At 38.4% G+C, this 22125-nt stretch overlaps 1 protein-coding gene across 1 annotated transcript; it reads right to left on the bottom strand.

Moving 5' to 3' along the window:
• Positions 1-1336: 1336 nt before the first annotated feature.
• Positions 1337-22042, bottom strand: LOC140238495 (folylpolyglutamate synthase, mitochondrial-like). The gene is made up of 12 exons (XM_072318404.1): positions 21992-22042; positions 21119-21232; positions 10353-10468; positions 9684-9891; positions 8307-8368; positions 7655-7757; positions 6163-6330; positions 5648-5810; positions 4998-5075; positions 3621-3847; positions 2453-2522; positions 1337-1653 (listed from the first exon to the last, which is right to left on the bottom strand). The coding sequence occupies exons 1-12, from the start codon at positions 22040-22042 to the stop codon at positions 1337-1339; spliced, it is 1677 nt and encodes a 558-aa protein (XP_072174505.1).
• Between the last annotated feature and the right edge of the window lie 83 nt (positions 22043-22125).

Raw genomic sequence — 22125 nt, 5'->3', positions numbered from 1 at the left:
ATAAAACTATCGGAGTTTCGTCCTCAGCATTACTAACAAACAAATACAGTGTACTGTTATTCTACAACAAGAAAGTAATTTTTCCAGTGAAAAAAAGGGGGGGGGGAGTAAACTTATACAACTTTCAGAACTCCTTTCATAACATACTAAATGTAACAGGGTGGGGTTTTTTTTGTGTGTGTGTGTGATGTGCGTATTTCTTTTTTTTTTCATCTCTAATGTAAAGCATCAGATAGACAATTTACAAAAAAAAAAAAATCCCTCATAAAGTGACATAATAAATCGTTCTTTTTGCTGTTTACATAGTCACTTTATCAATATTTCATGAAAGTAAACATACTGCTATCAAGACAGTCGTGATTAGCATTTACGAGCAGAATCACTGAAAAACCAGCAAAGAAAATTTATAAATTACGTGATCCTTTTGCCTACAGACAACCAATGTCAGTGTTTCAGTAGTGGAGATGCACAATCTCGCCTGCAGGGTCCATGCAAGCACAACATGGGCTGGTCAGTTTTTAACAGGCTGAATTCTAACTGTACTGCAAATATTCACTCCTCCAGTCAATGGAGAGGAAGAATTAAATAAAAATGCAATACAACTTAAACTCATACAACGTCTCTAACTGAGGGCAATGGACTTTGGATGGCTTTGAGTTTATGGTCCAACTAAATGTTGTTTTATGCTCGGTCGTTTAACATGTTTCACTACAGGGCCTTTAGTCGCCAGTTGCAAGTTGCACATCGTTCTCTTAAACCGTATGGATTTTTGAATTCTTTCCAAGAACCCGTCAAATTTCATTTATGGCTTTAACAACTCACCTACCATTTATAACGTCTTCAGTGGACTAAGTAAGAATTACTGATAATCAGCAAAGAACATGTGTATGATTATCACAACTACTGAAACAAATTGATCAATGTGCATTATGCATTTTTGTCTGAAATCCTCGCTAATAATAGTTGATGCTCTATCACTGCAGACACTGTTGGCAGTCTATACCATGAAAGCATCCTTTTGACTATTTGTGCAATTTGTACGACAGAATAGATTTCTTTCTTTGTGAGAAGTAGATGCTCTTAAATCCATGTCTAAATGTAGCAATCCAAGAGCATGTGAACTATATTACCCCATATCACGTTAATAGATACTGAATTGTCTTCAAGGATTTCACAATATTAACTTGCAATACCTTAGTACGCACTAGTGCCGCTGTGGTAGAAGCATTTCTACTAAGAGGATCATGCTAAAAACGATTCGCCAGGAAGCCTAATCACCTCTGTTTATTCTCATGTAACAGTAAGCTTCTTGAAATTGGTTCATTTATCACTAAGTTCAAAAGCGGGATCCATGGTGCACGATTTGACCAACGATGTAGAAATTCCCGGTCACCATCACCTGCACGTGGCCTGCTACGTCGAGTCGTCCTTCGTCATCGGATTCGCAGTCCTGCAATGGGGGCAGATCCCGAAGGTCCTCGACGGTGCCCACGGCCCATCGGAGGGCGGCCGGTATCGAAGAGGCCGTCTTCACTATAGGGCGCTTTTTCTTTCCCAGTTTATCCAAGGCTTCCTCGTAGTAGGTCTTCAGTTTTTCAGTGTTTTTCATTTCTCCCTCAAAAGTAAACTTCGTATTGGCGGCGTAGAAAGCAGCTAGAAAAAAAAAAAAGCAAGCACGATCTCATTTTTGCGGGACATTATGTGATTTTTCATTACTTCATCCTTCATAAGGGCTAACAAAGCATCATCCAATATTCAGACAAATAAACATAGTACGGTGTTTTGTAATACTTTGTAATACTATACCCTCTTAACCAACAAACGTTGTTTTGGCGAGATTTTCATAGACAATTTTTCCCATATTCAATTTTTACGGATAGCTATACGCACATTGAAAGTAAACTCTCCTAAAAGTGTGATATTAGTAACATCATTTCTTGAAACCTTGGTGTTATAAACAGAGTTAAGTTCTACGTCCCAATTTTTTCCTGTATACATGTATCTTCACGCTGTTAAACCTTCCTTCAAACGTATATTCAAATAACTTGTCAATAAGTTTTTTTTTTCTTGTAAGGAGTTTATATGTGACGGAAGTTTATACAGAAAACAACCAGAAATGGTGTGTGACGGCAGTTTTACTAAACAGTCGTTGAATGAAAATATAACCGAAGTATTTGACAATATAGGTTAGAATCTGTATAATCATATTACGCATGGAAGGTATGTGAGAAGAGTTTAACACTTCATGGAATCCTGATTACCACTTTTCTTTTTATGTGTTATCTTGAATCACGCTTAGTAGCCAAACATGTAGCGGTTAGGTTTTTAAAGAAATAAGGAAGCACATGCAATTTCATACAATGTGGGATTTGGTTTGTTGTAAAATTCATGTGATTGATGAAGATTCATTTTAAGAATGAGTTACGTCAGTAGAGTTTTTTCAACAACTTACGATGAGCTTCAGGCAGCGTCCCAGCTATCATCCAACTTGGACAGAATATGGTAGCGTCGAAGTCATAATCCTGTAAAACATACAACAATAACATAACACCCAGTTTAGGGCCGGCGCGAAGAGGAGGGGGGGGGGGGTATTGGGTTGCATCTCGGTCGGTCACAAATTTGGTTCTTAAACAGAAAAATTAAAATAACAAGCTCACAAGAACACGCATTACATATGCCGTGGAAAATTAATATCTATACCGAGTGTCTCTTTACCTTTTCGAATGTTCTACCAATAGAAGAATCCAAGAAAATTAACTGACATCAATGAATAAATGAAATCTGCCTTGAAAACGTTAACAGTTTCAGGAAACAATAAGCTCTGTGTGATTACATTATGTAAATTCTAGAGTATTTCCTTTTATTAAGTGCATCCCATGGGCACAATCATACGCTCTGTGTTAAGGACTAAAGAAGCGTTTCTATAGTTTTTATTAAATCATTGTTATTACTACATTTGTATATTATTGTATTATCATTAAACATACATAAACATGCACGCATAATTATGTACATGTGTTTTTTCATCTAGTTAAATAGTTACATCGCGCCTGTTTTAAATCTGATTATACAAGAGGTAGGAATAACCTTTGACAATAGCAAATTATCCTAAAGGGATGGTATAGTATTGGTGGAGATGAGGATCGGGGTTTTAATTTTTTGCAATATACAAAGAAACCATTTATGAAATAGTAGAGAGCATACCATTCTAAGAGGAATTCAAAGTTTATTTCATGAAAATCAGTTTTGGAATGGCTGAGACATCCAAAAACAAAGTACAACAAAGCAATCTTAATAAAAGGTGGGTCCCACCTTTTATTAGGATCGCTCTGCTATGGATATCTCAGTCATTTCATAACCAATTTTCATCGAATAAACGTTGAATTTCTTTTGAAATTACGTGCTCTTTCAAATTTCATAAGAGGCTTTTCATTATCTCACCGAAAAGAATGTGAGAAACCTGAAGTTAGGTCTTAACCGAAACTATACGATCCCTTTAATAAGAATGAATGAATCGTTTTAATTTCCATATCATGTCTGCCTAATTTTCTTGACATAATCTCTACGACAACTCCCCATCTCAGACCCGTTTGCTAATTTGTTTCTTCTTTTCATCTTACTGCAAGTTTTGTTAGGACGCCTTGGGTCTTGTCCTTGGCTCTCATGCTGAACATGAGCACGCGGGTCACGGGTACACCCAGCCTCTCCCTTTCTTCTTCCGCAGCTAAATGGAACCATTCTTTGCACGAAGCAACGCTCATCTCATTGCTCGCGGTGTCGCAGTAGAAGGTCACGTGGTTCCAACGCACAACTTGGTGGCGGCCCGGTAACGAGCAGTTCTTTAACCCTGAGGAGATGTAAACACCCAACTTTTTGCAGTAATACGCACGTCATAGCGTGAAAATTGCATGAGAGCCAGGATCACTCCTTTTGAGTTTTAAACGCGTGATCACATATGAGATGTTAATACTGTCCGTGATCATTAGAATTTTATTCCACATGTTGGTTCTGTTACACAAAAGATAAAGAGGAGAGATCGGCTAGTGCATTTCAGTGTTAATGTCCAATTAATAAATTGTCTTTTAACGTCTGAAGAAGACCGTGATACATCGACGTTTCGATGCAGTCAATGAAATACGTTGACTATTAGTGATATATTAATACTGAACTCTTCTTGCAAATGATTGGCAGTTTTTTCTATCCTCTAGACCTCTTTCTTATATTCATAATTTAATCTTTTTCCTGTCATCTTACATTATAGTTATAGGCCTATGGGTATTATGTAGCAAGATCGCATCGTTTTGAAGAAAGCGTTCACGAAGACCTCAGCATTAACCGCTGCCCTAGAAAGCGCTGATTGCGTCCGACATTATGTATTAAATTAATGACGAAAGAGAAATATTGGCCTCAAATAGATATGAACATAATGATAATAACAACATTTTTCAAATTCAATGTAGGATAGATTTAACTACAAAAGATTTGTATAGATAATCTACGTAGTATTAGCTATGTTGGTTTATGGCCCTTGTAAGTTTACTCATTTTTTTTTTATTTAAGTGAAATCAAGGAAAGCTTTTCTTAAGTCCCCTTTCTCCTCTGCACCCTTGCCTTCGCCTTCCCACCCCCTTTGGGAGTAAATCCATGAAAATAGCTTTCTAGTCGTTTTATTAGGAAAATGCTGTCATTTTGTCAACGATCATTGCGTATGTTTATTGTGACGGCCCCTGTGACGTGGAATATGTTATGAAAGTAAAAAAAAAAAAAATGGAATAATTCACTACACTTTTTATGTCTAAATGATACATTGAATTTGTTTGAACATTTGATTTTCCGTTGAAACTGTTATTTTATAAAGAAAACAATGTTATAGCACTTTTGTTTGTACGTTGCATTCTTGAAAAAAAATAATAAGTTGTAGAAATTACATAATAAAAATGAAATTGGAAAAGAAATGAAATGAAACAATGATATCACCATTGATGATGTGGTCCTACCTTGTTCAAATGGATCGGGCAACACAAATGGCTTCACGACAGGAATACCTTCATCCGCAGAAGATCTTGCCGGAAGGTCTTCATAACAAATCGAAAGAGAACAGACGAAGAAATCAATACATTTGACATACTGCATGTACAACGCGATGCTCACTGCAGCTCTTGAGTTTGTGCTCCCGAAACAAGACAGACATGATCACTGGCCATGTGATTAATGTTTACTCCCCCGTACAAGTATGATATTTATGAATATATCCAAAGGTAAAAGTCATTGCTCTTGACTTTGTCCTTGAGGTTTGACAGTTTTAAACACACATCTGCCCAAAGGGATATTTCCCATTTGATCGGAGGGATTGAAAAGTATAAGTATAGCTAGGTAGGCCTACATATGCAGACGCACATACGAATAAATGAATACATACAAAAATCAATAAATAAGTTTATCGATTGAGTTCATATCAAATTACATATTATGTCTGATGCCAAGCCTCACAGAGCCATACTGGACATTACAGATCGTGATCAATGGTACCTATAGGAAAACATTTATCCACATTTCGTTTGACAGACTGATTTGCAACCAATGATAGCGGCACCTTCGCGGTGCCGGTACATTCCAAGAAACAATATCAAAGAAATATGAAGCCAACCTTTAAAGTCATAGCGACCAGGATGTTTCTCTTCGATCCAGCGCCTCGCCAACTGAACAGCCAAGGCTGCGTTGTCGCGTTGAAAGTCACCATGAAGACCGAGTTCGAACGCTTTGCCATCGGTCTCGTAAGCAGAGAGTGGAGGGCAAACGTAAGGGGTCGCCTGGCAAGATGAATACAAATACTTACTTAAATTTGGCCTATATCAGATAATATCTGTCATGTATACGTGAACTTTACAGTGGAACCCACTTGAATGTGAAAGTACACTGCATTGACATTCATTCATGATTTATATCTAAACGAATAGATAACCAATAGAAACGAACGAAATGAAACTGAGTGATTAACACTTTAGCAACATCGACACATGACAAATCAGATGCGACTAGTACTTATTAACGCTTTAAAAATGATGAAGTTTAGATAATGATCTGGCAGCAACATACCGGTACGTTCTCTGTGACCTGCAGCTCATTATGTTTGATTCGTGCGTGCGTGCGTGTGTGTGTGTGTGTGTGTGTGTATGTGTGTAGGCGGTGTGAAATTGTTCGCGTTTGTCGACTTATTCGCTGCAATTGGCTATACCAAGTAGAGAAGCTTACTTCAATTTCCATCGTGCGCAGTGCAATCACTTTCAGAGGTCCTTTTGGCTGGCTGAGGGTGAGGAAAGGGCGGTCTTTCTGCAAGTGAATCGCAGCACATCATTAGGGAAAGACATTTATCGTTTGTTGGTTATGTAAGAACAAAACATCAACCAAACTATTAACTCTGTTGTAAAAAATGACGCAGATCAACAGCTATCAAAGAATATCCGTCAAGCCATATTCAGGTTAATTATAGGAACCAAAATAGGCCCCATCTGTCCAAACGTGTTGGTAGGTGTTTTCATCTCGTACATAAAACCTTGCATGGTCACGAGAAAAGAAATATACATGTACTTTATTTCTACAGTTGTATTGGATGTACTGTATACATAAAGTTGTAAGAGCGTGTGAAGATGTAGTATAATATATGTACTTCCAATTAAAGAGAACATACGTAGAAAGTTGTGTCTGAGGAGGAAAAAAGAAGAAGGATGAAGTGGGGATTAAAATATGATATGATATATATATATATATATATATATATATACATATATGCGGAAGGTGTGGCATGTTACATAAAGAAAGAACTTAAGTCATCATTGTTAATTTGACAAGACAGAATCCGCTTAAAAACCATTGAGGGGAGCAGGTATGATGACAAAACATAGAAAATAACCAAACGGCTCATATTAGTATTTTTGGAGGTTTGTTAATCCGAAAATGAAATAAGGTTCGTTATTTCAAAACACACAATACCTAGAGGTTCGTTAATCCCACAATGAAAGAGGATTCTTTAATTCGAACATATGTGGGGTTATATGCTGAAGGTTCCTTTATTAATCCAAAAACGAAAACCGTTTCATTACTCCAAAGGTTCCGAAGAAAATTACAAAATCCTTTTTGTACGAACGTGCCTTCGTACATAACGAACCTTATTTCATTTTCAGATTTCATCTTCAGTATAAAGAACTTTTTTTTTTATTATTATGGATTAACTCATTTCATCTTCGGAATAACGATCCTAATATCTACTAATTGTCTCATTTTCGGATAAACGACAACCTTCGGAATGACGAACAGTAACCAATCCAAACATAACATGATGTCCAAATAATAACGTATTACGGATAACAGCTACTCCACAATCAATACACACATAAATACTCTATAGCCATAACGCATTATTCACGAAAAAGTTGAATTCAACCTCTTATAATGTTACTGCCAATAATAGTCCGCACATTTGCTGGCGAAAACTACACGAAAAATCAGACCGCTCTGTGCTCCATTTTTGTTTGTCCTAATTGATGTATTTTTGTATTAATTGCTAAAAGAGGAAGGGTCAGTTAATCTAAGCAGACATGGGGCGTGATAACATGTACGTTTACATTGTCCCGAGTCAACGACAAGTAATTCTTACCTTAGCGATGCCCGATTTGTGCCAGGCGATGCTCTCCAGTGTGTTTCCAAGATATTCGGTGTGGTCTATGCCGAGAGTCGTGAGGCCAACAACAGTTGGAACCCTAGGTAGTGAAGTGCGAAGTAAGGTCATTGGAATCACAAATGGAATTTTTCAAATTAAAGTTAAAAAAAAATAGTCAACTTTTCTCAGCAAGTGATCAAAATATCATCAGCCGGTGTAATGAAAGCCATAACAGTGACATATACCTGACATGCCTACCTATCATCCATTGTTTATAGCGTCTTGAAATCATCCTTGAAACCGTGTTTGCAATGAGCGGGAAAAAGATGATATTTCAAAGTTCAAAGTTCAAATTTATTTTTGTTGTTGATTTCGAGGTTTCCCATCGCAAGTCTTTTTCAGATATAATAGTTTTGAGTATAGAATCATAATTATAGATTCATATGAAAATTTTGGCATTGCACCTGCAACACACGCATTGATATAAAATAACATACATGCAATGACTCATCCATGCATTAGCGTTATCATGAATATGACATTTTTCCCTGCCTGTGTTAATAGTTTAGTTCTTGCCAAGACAGACTAATTCAAAATTGAAAATATGACTACAGAGGTTGCAATCATGCTAAATTGCTATTGAACTTACCGAAAAACATTTGAGTAGTCAGTTTCTCCGCCAACGAACACTTCAAATATGACGACATCAACCTAGGACGAAATCATATTGACATGACTAGTGTGCATAACATACAAGAGACAGTGCATCAATAGATTTGGCAAAAAAGCTTTCATGAATATTGTCGATAATGCATACTGAAAAGAAAAATATATGTACACTGCATGAGACTGCCACGCGTCGTATTGCCATGTTTACGTCTCATAATGAATTTAAAACAATACAGACTGTTAAGGCTTTCAACCTAGGATGAAATCATATTGACATGTGTGCATAACATACAAGAGACAGTGCATCGATAGATTTGGCAAAAAAGCTTTCATGAATATTGTCGATAATGCATACTGAAAAGAAAAATACACTGCATGAGACTGCCACGCGTCGCATTGCCATGTTTACGTCTCATAGTGAATTTAAAACAATACAGACTGTTAAGGCTTTCATGATGTCACGATTTTTCCTGTGCCATAACCGTTGCCTGTGAAGGAAACGGCTCTGTATATATAACTGTATGACACAGCATCCTCTTTAGGACAACCAATGCAGACAAAAGACCAAGGATCAAAATTTCCCCCAAAACACAGCACACATGGCAAAGCAGACTCATACTTTGCCATGAAATATCTCGACACAACTGGGCATCATTTATATTTCTTACTTTCCCTAATATTATTGTTAATAATAATAATAATGATAATGTCTTATTTACCCAGGGTAGCCTCTTCAGTGTTGCCACTGCTCTACCAGAGGGCCCTGCTATTATTATTATCCTAGCGTTGCCAGGTACCCATTTATACACCTGGGTCGAGAGGGACACAGTGGGTAAAAACATCTTGTCCAAGGACGTAAGCACTGGGCGGGATTCGAACTCGGGTCCTCCGATCGGGAGTCGGGAGTGGCTTATCCACTATAATTGTTAATTATAATGTTAAAATTGTTGCTGTACGTACCATTCACATGACCTCGGTACAGGTTTTTTTTTTTCTTTTTTTTTATTACAGAGCAGCGAAAATCAATACCTACAGATAATGGGAATGGTATTAATCTTCAATTTGCAAACATTGTATACCCTCATACATCGTAAGGATTTTTTTGTTTTGTTTACAGCGAAATCTCAGTGCTACCTACCATCAAAGCAATGCTAAAAGAAGACAGAGAAACAAATCGAACATCTACAGCTTCCTTCTGATTCATAGCAGATTTGTTTTTCTTGTTCCTTTTCTCTTGTTTCTTTTCTCCACTACTGCAAGAACTGAGGGAGGCTCCTATCAGAAAAGGGATTCATGGTCATAACACACTTCTTGTCACTAGAACATTCATGGAATCCTATTTACAGCGCTGGTTCACCTTTTCTTTGAGAAATATGTAGAGCCCCAGTATCATCATGTACTGGAAAAGATTTGGGCGGCGTTTGTCCTCTTCCAATTCGTTGAAATTCTCCTCCACTTTTTCCAACATCTGTAAAACCTCTAGGCCGTAGGTTGCAAACATTCGGCGCGGAACCACTTTACCATTCAAACGTATTCGTTCTCTTGTCTCTGTCAGCGGGGGCGAGCTGGTGGGGAGAAAAAGCAGCAAATCTGGTGACAGGGATATTTGGAGTATAACGTTATATTCCCAGACGTTTGACAAATACATCATCCCGATGGATGAACACTAGTAAAAATACTATAAGCTTCAGAGCACACTCTCAGTACAGTTGCCTTTATAAAAAAAAAAAAAAAAATGTTCCTGTAGTATTTTCATTATTTGTACATGGTATTCTTGAATGAAAAGGTTGCAGAAATGAATTGAAATTGACATAGAAATCGAAATATATAATCATAAATACATGTATGTATGTATTAGAGAGAACCGAAATCTTATTTTTCTTCTCCGTTCACAATGATGCGATAACACGGGGAAGCATAGCTCCTGAAACCGGACCCTTGGATCAACCTTGAATCACCGTATAGTCTAAAATGTAAAGACAAAACTGATTATCAAGCATTGTTTCCTTTAACAATTACAACTTACCATATCATCCCCGTTTTAAATCCACACGTCTGAAGGATCTTTTCTGTGAAGAAGCACGTGGAACCTTTGCCTTTTGTTCCAGTCACGTGAATCACAGACAACTGGTCCAGATCGTCCTGTGGAATAAAGTCACATGATTCTGCTCAAGCAAGCTTCAACAATTTATTGTAACTCGGTGTCGAGCTCAATGCAAGCATATCATCCGAGTGCAGACAAAAAAAAAAACGAAATATTTCCCGTCTCTCCTTTGTGTAAAAAAAAAACCCACAAACACAAACAACAAACAAAAAACCCGCTGTCCCATGTCACATAAACTGTATTAGCGTTAGGTTGTTTGATAATATATCAACTGCACTAACAACAACTGCACTAACAGACTGTTCTTTCACAGTAAAAACAATCTTCCGCTGGACTCCCAAGGACAAATTGCAGGTACTAGTAAACTATTATGCTATGGTATCTTACTAATAAAATTGTCAGACAAAATTCTGCTGACCCTACAACCCTATCACACCAATGATAATAATGAAAATTATAATAATAAAATCTTATTTACCCAGGGTAGCCTCCTTAGTGTTGCCACTGCTCTACCAGAGGGCCCTGCTATCATTATTATGTATTACCCTAGCGTTGTCAGCTACCCATTTATACACCTGGGTCGAGAGGGACATGGTGGGTAAAATCATCTTGTCCAAGGACGTATGCACTGGGCGGGATTCGAACTCGGGTCCTCCAATTGGGAGTCTAGAGTCTTATCCACAGTGCCACAGCGCCCCCACTACCAACCGCTACCGCACAGTGTGTACAAAAAAAAAGTAATCAATCTTTCGAGGGTTAAAAAAAATGTAGGTTGTGAGGAAAATGTTGGTTGTGAGGAAAGGAAAACTCTTCTTTTTTCAGTAATGGTACCTAATTATGTTGTTAAATGTCATGCATGACAACAATGACAAATTGCACTTTTTCCAAGTTTCTTATAATGAAGTAACCGCAGCAGCGACCCCATACGGACAAATACGTACCGTAAAGGGGTCGCACAGCAAGCCTATACCTGTCACAGAAGCACCTGATATGGCTTAGCATTTCGGTGACCAGAGACCAAAATACAGGGTTTTACACTGAAATTAGTAGCCTTACTCTAGATAAGATACTTACAATCACAGCAGGCGAAGTCGATTTACAATATGATCTGTTTTGAGAGCCCAGTGAAAGAGTTTATCCGAGGGTTTTTATAGTCCTACCGCATTTCGTATTGTGGTACGACTTACACAGCGCATGCGCGAATATGGATAAAACGTAGCACATACTATAATACGCAATGTATGCGTGTGGAAAAAAACCGGACGGCTCGCTGAGAACTGAAATGAATATTCATGAGACGTAACAAAAAAGAATGCATGCTGGGCGCTGATTTACTATCGGGCCTACCGGCACTTATTAATTTCGTTTTTAAAGCACATTTCGAATGTGTGGTTCATTATTTATTTGCAATAAATGAAGTGCACACATAATGAACATCTGGAGATATGACGGATTAAGAAAATAACAGGTGATTTTCATGATAGAGGGTACGTTTGTTTCTTTGTTTGTTTCTTTGTTTGTTTGTTTTTTCCCAGTCTGCAGGGGCAATGTCCCAGATGTCTCATCTATAAATCAAGTTTCCTTTCACACTGTAAAATGTTGTACATTCACAATGGGCTCCACTCACAAGCTCTGCTTCTTGGGGACTCATATTCATTTTTGCTTCACGTTTATTATCTGCTGTGATTTGAATTGAATACACTTCTGTTACATACATGTCTTGTTTATTTTCAATGTTTCAGGATTGTTTGATTATTTATTAAAGAGACCTTTCTTTTTTCAAAGACTTCCACCGTATGGGAATCCTTTCCTGTCTTTTTCTTTCGGGCATTTCACTTGCTGTTTGATTGTGTGTGTGTGTCTGCACGCATGTGTGTTTAATGATTATTTGTGTGTAACAAGTTGGATGAACTGGAAGCTAAATTTCTATGTACTGTGATATAGAGATCAATAAAGTTGACTCTGAGTAGTCCTTCATTTTCTTCATTCATTCATTCATTCATTCATAGCAACGGGACAAGAAGTGTCTTCCGACATTTTTATATCAGAATGTCATAACTTCCTTTTTTTTAAATCTGATTTTATCATTTTTGCAGTGTTCTCCTGGATTTTTTTTTTCATTCTCATGAAATATAGATGAAGTTTTAGACTGGCTTTCATCTTAAAGGTATGATGGATTGGTTAATGAAAAACTAGAAATTAACCCTTTCAGATCCATCCATATGGTCATGGGGATTGTATTCCACTGCTCCCTATGTCATTTTCAAAACATTTAGTGTCTTTTTTTTTTTGCACTATTATCGACACTATATCTAATAACACTATACACTCAATTATAGTTTCATATTGATATTGTTATTTATACATACGAGTGTGTGATTACACCTTTTATGTATTAGTGATGGTAATGTACAAGCATATTCATACACTTATTCTCTTCCTTCTCATTCGCATTAGGAATAAAATAAGCACTAAATTATTATGTCATGTCCCTAGTACTCATTCTCATGAATAGTTAAACTTGTCAAATTGTTAAACTGTAAGATGATAAATGTCTAATCAGTAGGCCTATTCCTATGAAAGATAAATTGTAGACCCCATTCACACATTTTTATTCTTTTGATGCTGTCTTGCTTGATCCGGCAATGGCTTTTTTAAGCCTATCTATTCGTGTTCAATCAATAATCATTTTTCCTTATCTCATAACCATGCTTGCTTTAATTGATCAATATTTTGATATTATTAATATGTCATCAGAACCTGCCTTGCTTGATAAATTATATAAGATTATGATAATGATATAATGATTATTATCATCATGATTTGAAATATCTAATCATTACTAGTACCCTGTATGGCTTCAGTTTGCTACTTTCACTGTACTTATTGATGCCATTGTATACTCACTTTATCCAAGATTTGGTGATGGAAACCAAAACAAACGCTCTTGCCAAACCCAGTTGGCAATATCATTAAGGTGTCCTTCTGTTTCACTGTGCTTTCCATTATTTCTACCTGCTCCTCTTTAAACTTAATTCCAGCCTCCTCCTCTAATTCCTTGAGAGCATCTTTGAACTCCATGATGATGATACTGATAGCTATGAATGGTCCGAGAACTACGAGCAACATTGTACATGTACATATATGGCACTTGACGTAAACATGAATATTCATTTGCGCATGCCCAGATCAATTTACTTACGTGATATTTTCAAAATGGCCAGCGGCAGTGTCGATAGTGTCGAGTGGGGTTCCAGCAAAGATGATAGCGATTTCTCTTGTTTTCGGAGGTAATGGTGAGTAATACATAGTCGGCTATAATATTCAACATTATGGTATTACAACATGTGGCTTTTTGTTGCGAATCCATGTGTCGTTTTGAACGGTGAGTTTGTGACAGAATTGTACGCGTCGCAGTACTTCCTAAAAATCGCATGCGATGCTTCGGGGCGCTGTTACTGTGTTACAGCGCCCCGCGACGGGGTTAGTATGTACACTGCATGTATGTATGCAGGTATTGTCGCTTTTCTGGTTTCGCCGTCACTATTATGTTTGAAAGGTCATGTCTGAATAGTCTTGCTGAAGGTCTCCTTTGTGTTTGCGAGATCTTATTCATTATGTCTCAACACGTATCCCGACCGACAAATGATCAAATTATACATCATACAAACATATAGACCGGGGGCCCAGAAGATTTATTCAGCTGAAAAGGGTCACACTTTTTAATAGTCTCATCATATAGGGATGTGTCCAAGGGTCAATAAAATGCATTGCTGGCAAGTCACATCCTGTACCGTAAGCCTAGGGACCACAAAAAGGGACCCCGAAAAGTGGATTTATTCAGCCGAAGGGGGTCACGGACAAAAGTTGGTGGATGTTGTTCCTTTGGGTGTACTTATCATGAAAACAGCAATGCCAGCTATTTTATCCTGTACGGGGCCCCAGACAGTAGCCCCAAAGGGCCCCAGAAATATGGTGTTATTCAGCTGAAAAGGGTCACGGCTAATTTCTTTTGCAATGATAGTAGTTCCCATCAGAGATATCCAAAACACCAATGCCAGCTATTTTATCCTGTACGGGGCCCTAGACAGTAGCCCCAAAGGGCCCCACCCCCCATAGGCCTACGTACAAACACACACAAACATTGATTTTATTCAGTTGAAAAGAGTCACGGCTAATTTCTTTTGCAATTGAAGTAGTTCCCATCAGAGATATTCAAAACACCAATACCAGCTATTTTATCCTGTACGGGGCCCCAGACAGTAGCCCCAAAGTGCCCCACCCCCCATAGGCCTACGTACAAACACACACAAACATTGATTTTATTCAGTTGAAAAGAGTCACGGCTAATTTCTTTTGCAATTGAAGTAGTTCCCATCAGAGATATTCAAAACACCAATACCAGCTATTTTATCCTGTACGGGGCCCCAGACAGTAGTCCCAAAGTGCCCCACCCCCATAGGCCATACGTACAAACACACACAAACACTGATTTCATTCGTGCAGCTGAGAAGAGTCACGGCTAATTTCATTTGCAATGGAAGGAGTACCCATCAGAGATATCAAAAACACCAAAGTCAGCTATGTTATCCAGTACGGGGCCCCGGACAGTAGCCCCAAAGGAGCTCCCCCCCCCCCCCCCCCGACACACACACCCACACTAGTTTCATTCAGCTGAAAAGAGTCACGGCTAATTTCTTTTGCAATGGAAGTAGTACCCATCAGAGATATCCAAAATACCAAAGCCACCTATTTTATCCTGCACGGGGCCCCAGTCAGTAGCCCCAAATTGCTCCCTCCCCCCCCCCCCCCCCACACACATTGATTTTGTTCAGCTGAAAGGGTCATGGCTACTTTCTTTTGCAATTGGTAGTAGGCATACTCATCAGAGATATCCAAAACACTAAAGCCAGTTATTTTATCCTGTACGGGGTCCCAGACAGTAGCCCCGAAGTGCACCCCCCAACACACACACACACACACACACACACACACACACACACGCACGCACACACACACACACATTAGTTTCATTCAGCCAAAATGGGTCAAGGCTAATTTCTTTTGCAATGGAAGTATACCCATCAGAGATATCCAAAGCACCAAAGCCAGTTATTTTATCCTGAACGGGGCCCCAGACAGTAGCCCCAAAGTGCCCCCCTCTCTCCACACACACACACACACACACACACACACACACACACACACACACACACACACACACTAGTTTCATTCAGCTGAAAAGGGTCACGGCTAATTTCTTTTGCAATGGAAGTGGTACCCATCAGAGATATCCAAAATACCAAAGCCAGTTATTTTATCCTGTATGGGGCCCCGCACAGTATAGCCCCAAACACGGGTAATTTCTTTTGCACTGGAAGAAGTACCTATCAGAGATATTCAACACACCAAGGCTAGTTATTTCATCCTGCACAGAGCCCTAGACAGTAGCTCCACAGTGTCCCATCCATTATACATGTACTGTGAATCAGCTGAAAATGGTCTTACAAATTCTTTTGTAACGTTAATATCAGGGCCTACTGAACAGAGATATCACAAACACTAAAGCAAGTCATCTTATCCTGAATACGGGGTCCCATAGGTTACAGTAGCAAAACACTCAAGAAATTTGCAAAGGAAGCATACTTCTGTATAGTGCACAACCAAGATGACCATATTACGAAAACCAGTCATTTCATCTTGTACTGGGCCCAGGTTACAGTAGCTATAAAGTGCCCCTCCCCCACATAATTATTATGACATCATTCCTTAGCTGAAAAGAGTCATAGTTGTTTTTCTTTTACAATTGAAGTAGGCCTTAGTTTACATCATAGATACCCAAAACATCAAAGCCAGTTAGGTTTTCCCAGCCAATTTCGCACTTTTGTTGGTTCATTAATTTTGATAGAAGGTTCGAATTCGTAAAATGGGTATTCAAATTGGCTGGTACCCTACGTTCATTCAAATTCGCCTTGACTTGCCGAAAAGTGTATTTCAGTCATTAAATTTCGCGAAAGACAGTCAAATTCCAAACGTGTTCATTCAAATTCAAATCATGCTATTTCTTTGTTTCAGATCTTTTTAACATGTCTTTCTATGTGTGTTTTCGTTTCATCTATAAATTACTGTTATAAAGCAGTAAAAGTGTCATATTTCTTATCTAGTATAACTGGATTTGGTTGTTCTGTAACCAGACTGGTAACGCTCCTTCTCTTTCATATACATGTCATTATAGGCCTATACGTGTACCAGTAATGCAGCTTAACTTCATATTTTATAGTCATGACAGCACAATATATACAGACGTATATCTCTAGAAGACATAGAAAGAATTATAAAAAAAAACAACAACAAACATTTGAGGATCATAACCATGACTTCTTGTTACTGGCCGACCGCTCGTAATAAAGCGCTCGTAACGGCCAGATAATTTGTGGCTTCTTACTTCTTTGGATTCAAAAAGCACGTTAAAAAATGGTGTCAAAGTCTCTTAAACGAATACGAAAACATGAAATGCTATGATGCTTACAAAACAATAACTACGACGAAAGAAAATAAGGAAAGAGGCCAAGCATGAACATATCTGTTTAATTGACTGCAGAACATGTTAAATTAGATGGCCAGAAATCAATTTGAATGAACGAGCGCAGCATGTAATCACGTGACTATATCATTATGAATTTATGAATGAACGGATAGTGGAATGGTACTTGTCTTATGTATGGATTTTAGTTGAAAAAGTGTTATTTAGAATAAGGTTAGAGGTAATGTGAATGTTTCAAAATAAATTTGAACGAAGAGATTAATATGACATTGAACTACCATGTCATCTAGGCGAAATTTTTGCTAAATTTAATTCAACATTAAAGAATTCGATTAAAAGAGGTGCGATATTGGCCCGGATACAGGGCCCTTGACAGGTATAGCCCCAAGGTATTCCCACCCCATATGAATTAATTGTTTTTAGGTGAAAACAGTCATGTGTGCCTATTTTCCTTGGCAGTGGAATTAACAGCTGAGATACGTAAAACACAAACCCATCCAGTTAAGGGGCCCCCAGCCAGTAGCTGGAAAGTGCTCCGTATTGTTTTGTTCTAAGTGAAAAGAATCATTGCTATAATTTCTTTTGCAATGGAAGTAGTACTCAAGGAGGTATCAAAAACACCGAAACCAGTTATATAGCTGTACGGGGCCCCACGGAGTGTTCCTAAAGTGTCCCCACATGTAATTCCACTATCAAGATCTGCATCCCGATCTATTCAATCTGTCAGATCGGGAGAGAGCGGCAAAAGTGTACGGGGACCGGGAGCATCGTAGCAGCAGCGTTTGGGTGATGGGGTTGGATCTGGCAATTTTACAGATCGGGAAGAAATTTTGAACTGGTTCAAAATTTCTTCCTCATCTCCCCATCAAGATTGACCTATTTTGAATCGTAGCTCAAACGGGGAGAGAGCAGTGACAGTGTAAATACCGCGGGATGGGCGTAACAATTCCAGGTTTTTCTGACCGTAGTAACAGCGGCACAAGAACGGGAAATATAGTCTAAACTAGACACCGACGACATGGTCCCGCTGCTACGCCGCTTTCTTGATCAAAGCACGACCTTCCCGCTTTAACGACGCTCTCATAGTTCTCTACTCTCGTATAAAATCAAGGCCTGTTCCTACGACGCTTCATTCCTGCTTCGATAACGCTGTTGGCCGCTTTAGCTTCGCTGTTCCTACGCTTTCCCGGACTCAATTATGCACGTCTTCCGCTCTCGCCGCTCTAAAATCGAACGTATGGCCGATACGCTGGAAAATGTTTGCCAGAACAGCAAAACTGATGATGATGAGGAGGACGCGTTGTCGTTGTCGCGAAAATGAAGACGAAGGAGCGCATATCTAAGAAGAAGAGATGCACACAACAAAGAGAATAAAGCAAAACACTTTGGAGCTACTGTACGGGACCCCGTGCAGGATAAGATATCTGACTTTGGTATTTTGATATCCGATGGATACTACTTCCATTGCAAAAGAAATTAGCCGTGACCCTTTTCGGCTGAATGAAACCAATATATATGTGTGTGTGTGTGTGTGTGTGTGTGTGTGTGTGTGTGTGTGTGTGTGTAGGGGGCACTTTGGGGCTACTGTCTGGGGCCCCGTACAGGATGAAATAACTGGCTTTAGTGCTTTGGATATTATTCTCTGATGAGTACTACTTCCGATTGCAAAGAAAGTAGCCGTGACCCTTTTCAGCTGAATAAAATCAATGTGTGTGTGTGTGGGAGGGGGGGGGAGGGGAGGGGGAGGGGGTAAGGGGGCAATTTGGGGCTACTATCTGGGCTACTGTCTGGGGCCCCATGCAGGATAAAATAACTGGCTTTGTAATTTTGGATTTCTCTGATGGGTACTAATTCCATTGCAAAAGAAATTAGCCGTGACCCTTTTTCAGGTGAATGAAACTATTGTGTGAGTATGTGTGTTGGGGGGGGGGGGGGCACTTTGGGGCTACTGTCTAGGGCCCCGTACAGGACAAAATAACTGGCTTTGGTGTTTTGTATGTCTCTGATGGGTACTACTTCCATTGCAAATGATATTAGCCGTTACTCTTATCAGCTGAATAAAGTCAATGTGTGTGTGTGTTTGTACGTAGGGCTTATAGGGGGTGGGGCACTTTGGGGCAACTGTCTGGGGCCCCGTGCAGGATAAAATAGCTGGCTTTGGTGTTTTGGATATCTCTGATTGGTATTCCTTCCATTGCAAAAGAAATTAGCCTGACTCTTTTTAATTGAATAAAATCAATGTTTGTGTGTGTTTATACGTAGGCCTATGGGGGGTGGGGCCCTTTGGGGCTACTGTCTAGGGCCCCGTACAGGATAAAATAGCTGGCATTGGTGTTTTGGATATCTCTGATGGAAACTACTTCCATTGCAAAAGAAATTAGCCGTGACCCTTTTCAGCTGAATAACACCATATTTCTGGGGCCCTTTGGGGCTACTGTCTGGGGCCCCGTACAGGATAAAATAGCTGGCATTGCTGTTTTCATGATAAGTACACCCAAAGGAACAATATCCACCAACTTTTGTCCGTGACCCCCTTCGGCTGAATAAATCCATTTTTCGGGGTCCCTTTTTGTGGTCCCTAGGCTTACGGTACAGGATGTGACTTGCCAGCAATTCATTTTATTGACCCTTGGCCACATCCTTACATGATGAGACCATCAAAAAGTGTGACCCTTTTCAGCTGAATAAATGCTCTGGGCCCCCGGTCTAATAGTTAATTAATTGCGTGTAGTGCATTAATGGAGCCTCTTATGGCAGAAGGAGAAAATTACGGCAATGTGTACATCCTGTGATTTATGTCGCTAGTGTATGCATATAACTGGAAAAAAAAAATGTGTAAATTATTTTTTTTTCAGTGCATCCTGTAAGAAGATTTACATTAGATAAACAACAAAAAGACATTTCAAAAACATTTCAAAGAGGAATTACAGGCCGGTTATAAGTTAGTATACGACAACAATGAAAATTTGATCGAAATCGGATGAAAATTAGGTAAGTTATGAAGTTGTGAAGCACAAAAATTGTTTTCGTCCTTCGAAGTAAAAAAAAAAAAATGTGGAAGCCCATTTCGTGCAACTGCGCATTCTATTTCATCGAATGCAGATACATTTTCGATAGTGGCTATTCAAATTAGTCTCAACCCGTCTTCGGTATTCCAAATAAAAGTGTATTCAAATTCGCATGTATAGGCAAACAAGTTTATTATAGGAGCGTCTCATTAAATCCGTAAGGTGTCCATCAGAAAGGTACATAACATGTTTTTTTTTTTCTAATGAATGATAAAAAGGGATGTGGATCAGGCATAATGATGACGATGAATATGCAAAATATTATGATCATCATGAAAATAAAGATGTCAGGTGTAGATTTTAAACACGTCATTATAATGATCACGATGAAAAGAAGTATCTATATATTGGAGTTCAGTGATGTGTTGAGCAAATTGAAGATGTCAGATTCAAATTATAAAAAAAAAAAAATCCTGACCACGATGATGAAATTAAAGGTAAAAACTGAAAGTCATATTAAATGATTAAATGAAAAAAAAAATATCATTCTTGCTTATGATATGTATGTGTATTGAACACTAAGTTGTGAAAGTCTTTTAAGTGCTTACCCAGCCTACAGCAATAATTTGAATGCACAATATTGGCTATTCATGCATGCCCAGACGAATGCTTGCATCTGAATTTGAACTTTCTGACCAGTGATTTGGGTTCCTATAAACAAATTTGAAAGTTTGTCATTGCATTCAATACAACAACAACGACAACAACAACAACAACAAAATACTAAATCTGATCACCATGGCCTTATACGCATGCTCATTATACTTTCTTCCAACATGATATCCGTAAATTGCTTAATTGCGTAAGCTTGCCCGTCGAGCAAGTTAATGAATTATGTCGCTATGAATGTGTGTGGGAGTGCCTGACTAATGACAAATAAATGAAGTAAGTTTGTAAATGTTCCCGTGAGCTAATTCCGAAGTGGCTTTTTAATCTAAATCTATTGCTTCGAACCTTTTATAGTTGAGTCTTTTAAGTTGAATGGTCGTCTACACAGTCCTCCTTCATTTTGATTGACAATACCTATAAACATACCGAACACACACACACACACACATTTACATAATTTTACTCACGTCTATTCCAAGTTGTTTGAGAAATTTCTTTGTCGTGCTCCTCCTGATACCTGAGAGGTCGTTTTCGAAATTATGTCGATACTTCAAGTTCCGTCGAAATTCATCTTGCCAAAGCTGTGAGCAAAGGTATAATAACAACATGACATGAAAACAGAAAAGTAGTTGTCTATTATTGCCTCCCTTACGCGTCTTTTAGTATCAACTAAATCATGGGTGGGCTTGACAAGAGACTTGAGACAAAACTTTTAACAGAACAGATCGTTATGGATGAAGAGAATTAATTGTGGCCACTTGTTGTTTGTAATGAGTTTTATACAGAAGGAACATGCGATCTTACCTGAAATAACACTTTAAAAAAATCCATGGATATCTTTTTAGTTTAAAAAATTACCGAATCTTAGACACAATTTTGTCCTTATATAGCATGAATAGTGTAACAACTTTAAGATCTCTCTCACTCTCTCTCTCTCTCTCTCTCTCTCTCTCATCTGTTGTGTAATATATGGGTTTTATATCGGTTTGTAGCTTCGTTCATTATTCGCTGTTCTTTGTATTTTCTGAGGGTCCCGTATCATACAACCTTTGCTTTTTAGTGGGACTCTCTATTCTTGATTTGCTTGTACTATAATATTATGCATATCTAGGCCTTTATTCAATATCTAAAGAAAAAAAATGTGTTTTCTTCATTATTACTAATTTTCACATGTATTTTTACGTTTCTGCATTTTTTACAAATATGTTCTGCTCATATATTGTATATAATTTCTCTGTTTATTTTATGGAAATGAAAATGACTTTGAATCATTGAATTTTAACATATTTTAATATCATATCCCAGACTTCCATGATAGTAAACTATGAAGTTAAACTTACCTTGAAGAGGTCATCATCACTAAGTGCGCTCCAATCCTTCTTGTAGTCCATGTTGTTCCTTCCTTATGCTTCTATTAGAGAAATTGCGATACGACATACATGTATAACATACAGTCCACGGGGACAGGTGGTAA

This window comes from Diadema setosum, chromosome 2, assembly GCF_964275005.1.
Source record: "Diadema setosum chromosome 2, eeDiaSeto1, whole genome shotgun sequence".
In the NCBI taxonomy this organism is placed as follows: Eukaryota; Metazoa; Echinodermata; class Echinoidea; order Diadematoida; family Diadematidae; genus Diadema; species Diadema setosum.
This window is presented reverse-complemented; position numbering and strand designations above follow the sequence as displayed.

Bases quoted from the DNA above. Each gene is read 5' to 3' on its own strand.
- LOC140238495 (XM_072318404.1), bottom strand. From the start codon at position 22,042: ATGGACTACAAGAAGGATTGGAGCGCACTTAGTGATGATGACCTCTTC. The intron at 5,811-6,162 runs CACACACACACA...TCATCTTGCCAG, and splicing joins TACACACATACACACACACA to GCGACCCCTTACGTTTGCCC. The intron at 5,076-5,647 runs GTTGGCTTCATA...TTTGTTATGAAG, and splicing joins TGGTCGCTATGACTTTAAAG to ACCTTCCGGCAAGATCTTCT.